Source organism: Centruroides sculpturatus, unplaced genomic scaffold (genome assembly GCF_000671375.1).
Source record: "Centruroides sculpturatus isolate CEXI.00-Female unplaced genomic scaffold, Cexi_2.0 scaffold6742, whole genome shotgun sequence".
NCBI classification, from domain to species: domain Eukaryota; kingdom Metazoa; phylum Arthropoda; class Arachnida; order Scorpiones; family Buthidae; genus Centruroides; species Centruroides sculpturatus.
Window position 1 is genome coordinate 1 of NW_019392496.1, and position 1,143 is coordinate 1,143.

General features: G+C 29.1%; 1 protein-coding gene across 1 annotated transcript; it reads left to right on the forward strand.

The window, feature by feature from the left end:
* Nucleotides 1–288: 288 nt before the first annotated feature.
* On the forward strand, nucleotides 289–1,010 carry LOC111617616 (arylsulfatase B-like; the record flags this gene model as incomplete). Its single annotated transcript, XM_023358889.1, has 3 exons — nucleotides 289–463; nucleotides 615–774; nucleotides 898–1,010. Coding segments are annotated over exons 1-3 (366 nt in total), but the record flags the coding sequence as incomplete, so codon positions are not given.
* Nucleotides 1,011–1,143: the final 133 nt, after the last annotated feature.

Below are 1,143 nucleotides of genomic sequence, written 5' to 3' on the forward strand. Positions count from 1 at the left end.
TAAAAAGGTCAATAATAGAAATAATTCGTAATCAAACTGGAATTTAAGAGTAATGGACTATTATTTCCTCATTTGCCTGACATGTGTTGATGAAAACAATGCATTTTTTCTTTTATTTTTTAAAAAAGTAGCAAAAAGTTATAATACAGATATAAGGGACTGAGCGTATATGTTTAATTATAACAACTGTATATGAATAGGATTTTCATTTTACGTCATCTTTAATTAAATATCATTAAAACAATTATTATCTGTTCAAACTACAGGAACAAGGCGGAAAACAGTTTTGCATACCTTATCAATCGAACGTTTATACTTGCATTCATTCGAAGTTAAACCATTAAATCTTTGGCTGCCAATTGTATTCGAAATGAAGTGGAGGGTCTGCATAATTCTATTTATTCATCTCTCCTGTATCCAAGGAAAACCGCCTCACATTATCTTTTATTTAGTCGATGACCTTGTAAGTATTTCCATCAATTATTATGAGGCTTTAATTAAGAATTAGTTATGTCGACGAAAAAAAATTTAAATTTTTTTATTATTATTATATTTTATATGTGTACTGTACATATATATATAGTATCATATAACGATAATATTATTATGAATAGGGATGGAACGACGTAAGTTATCACGGATCTTTACAAATACCGACTCCGAATATTGACGTTTTGGCTGCTAATTCAATACTCTTAGATAATTATTACGTTCAACCCCTGTGCACCCCATCAAGAGCTGCGTTACTTACTGGAAAACATCCAATACATTTAGGTAAGTTTATAAAAATATGTTTCAATCATCAATATTTAAACGTATCAAAAAGTTTTTATTGTTAAAATATATACTTTAGAATTTTCACAAACAGAATTAATGAACTTGTCGATATAAATTCAGGTCTGCAGCATCTTGTTATTCGCACTGCTGAGCCAAGTGGATTACCATTGGATGTGAAAACTTTACCTCAATATTTGAAAAAATTTGGTTATCGAAGTCACGGCGTTGGAAAGGTTTGTTTTAATGAGTAATGTGCATGAAAATATTAACTGCCATTTTATATAACTTGAAATGCATACAGGATGTTTCGTAAAAATTGCAGGCATATTCATTTTTGTTCGATTTGAATTATAAGTGAAATTTACT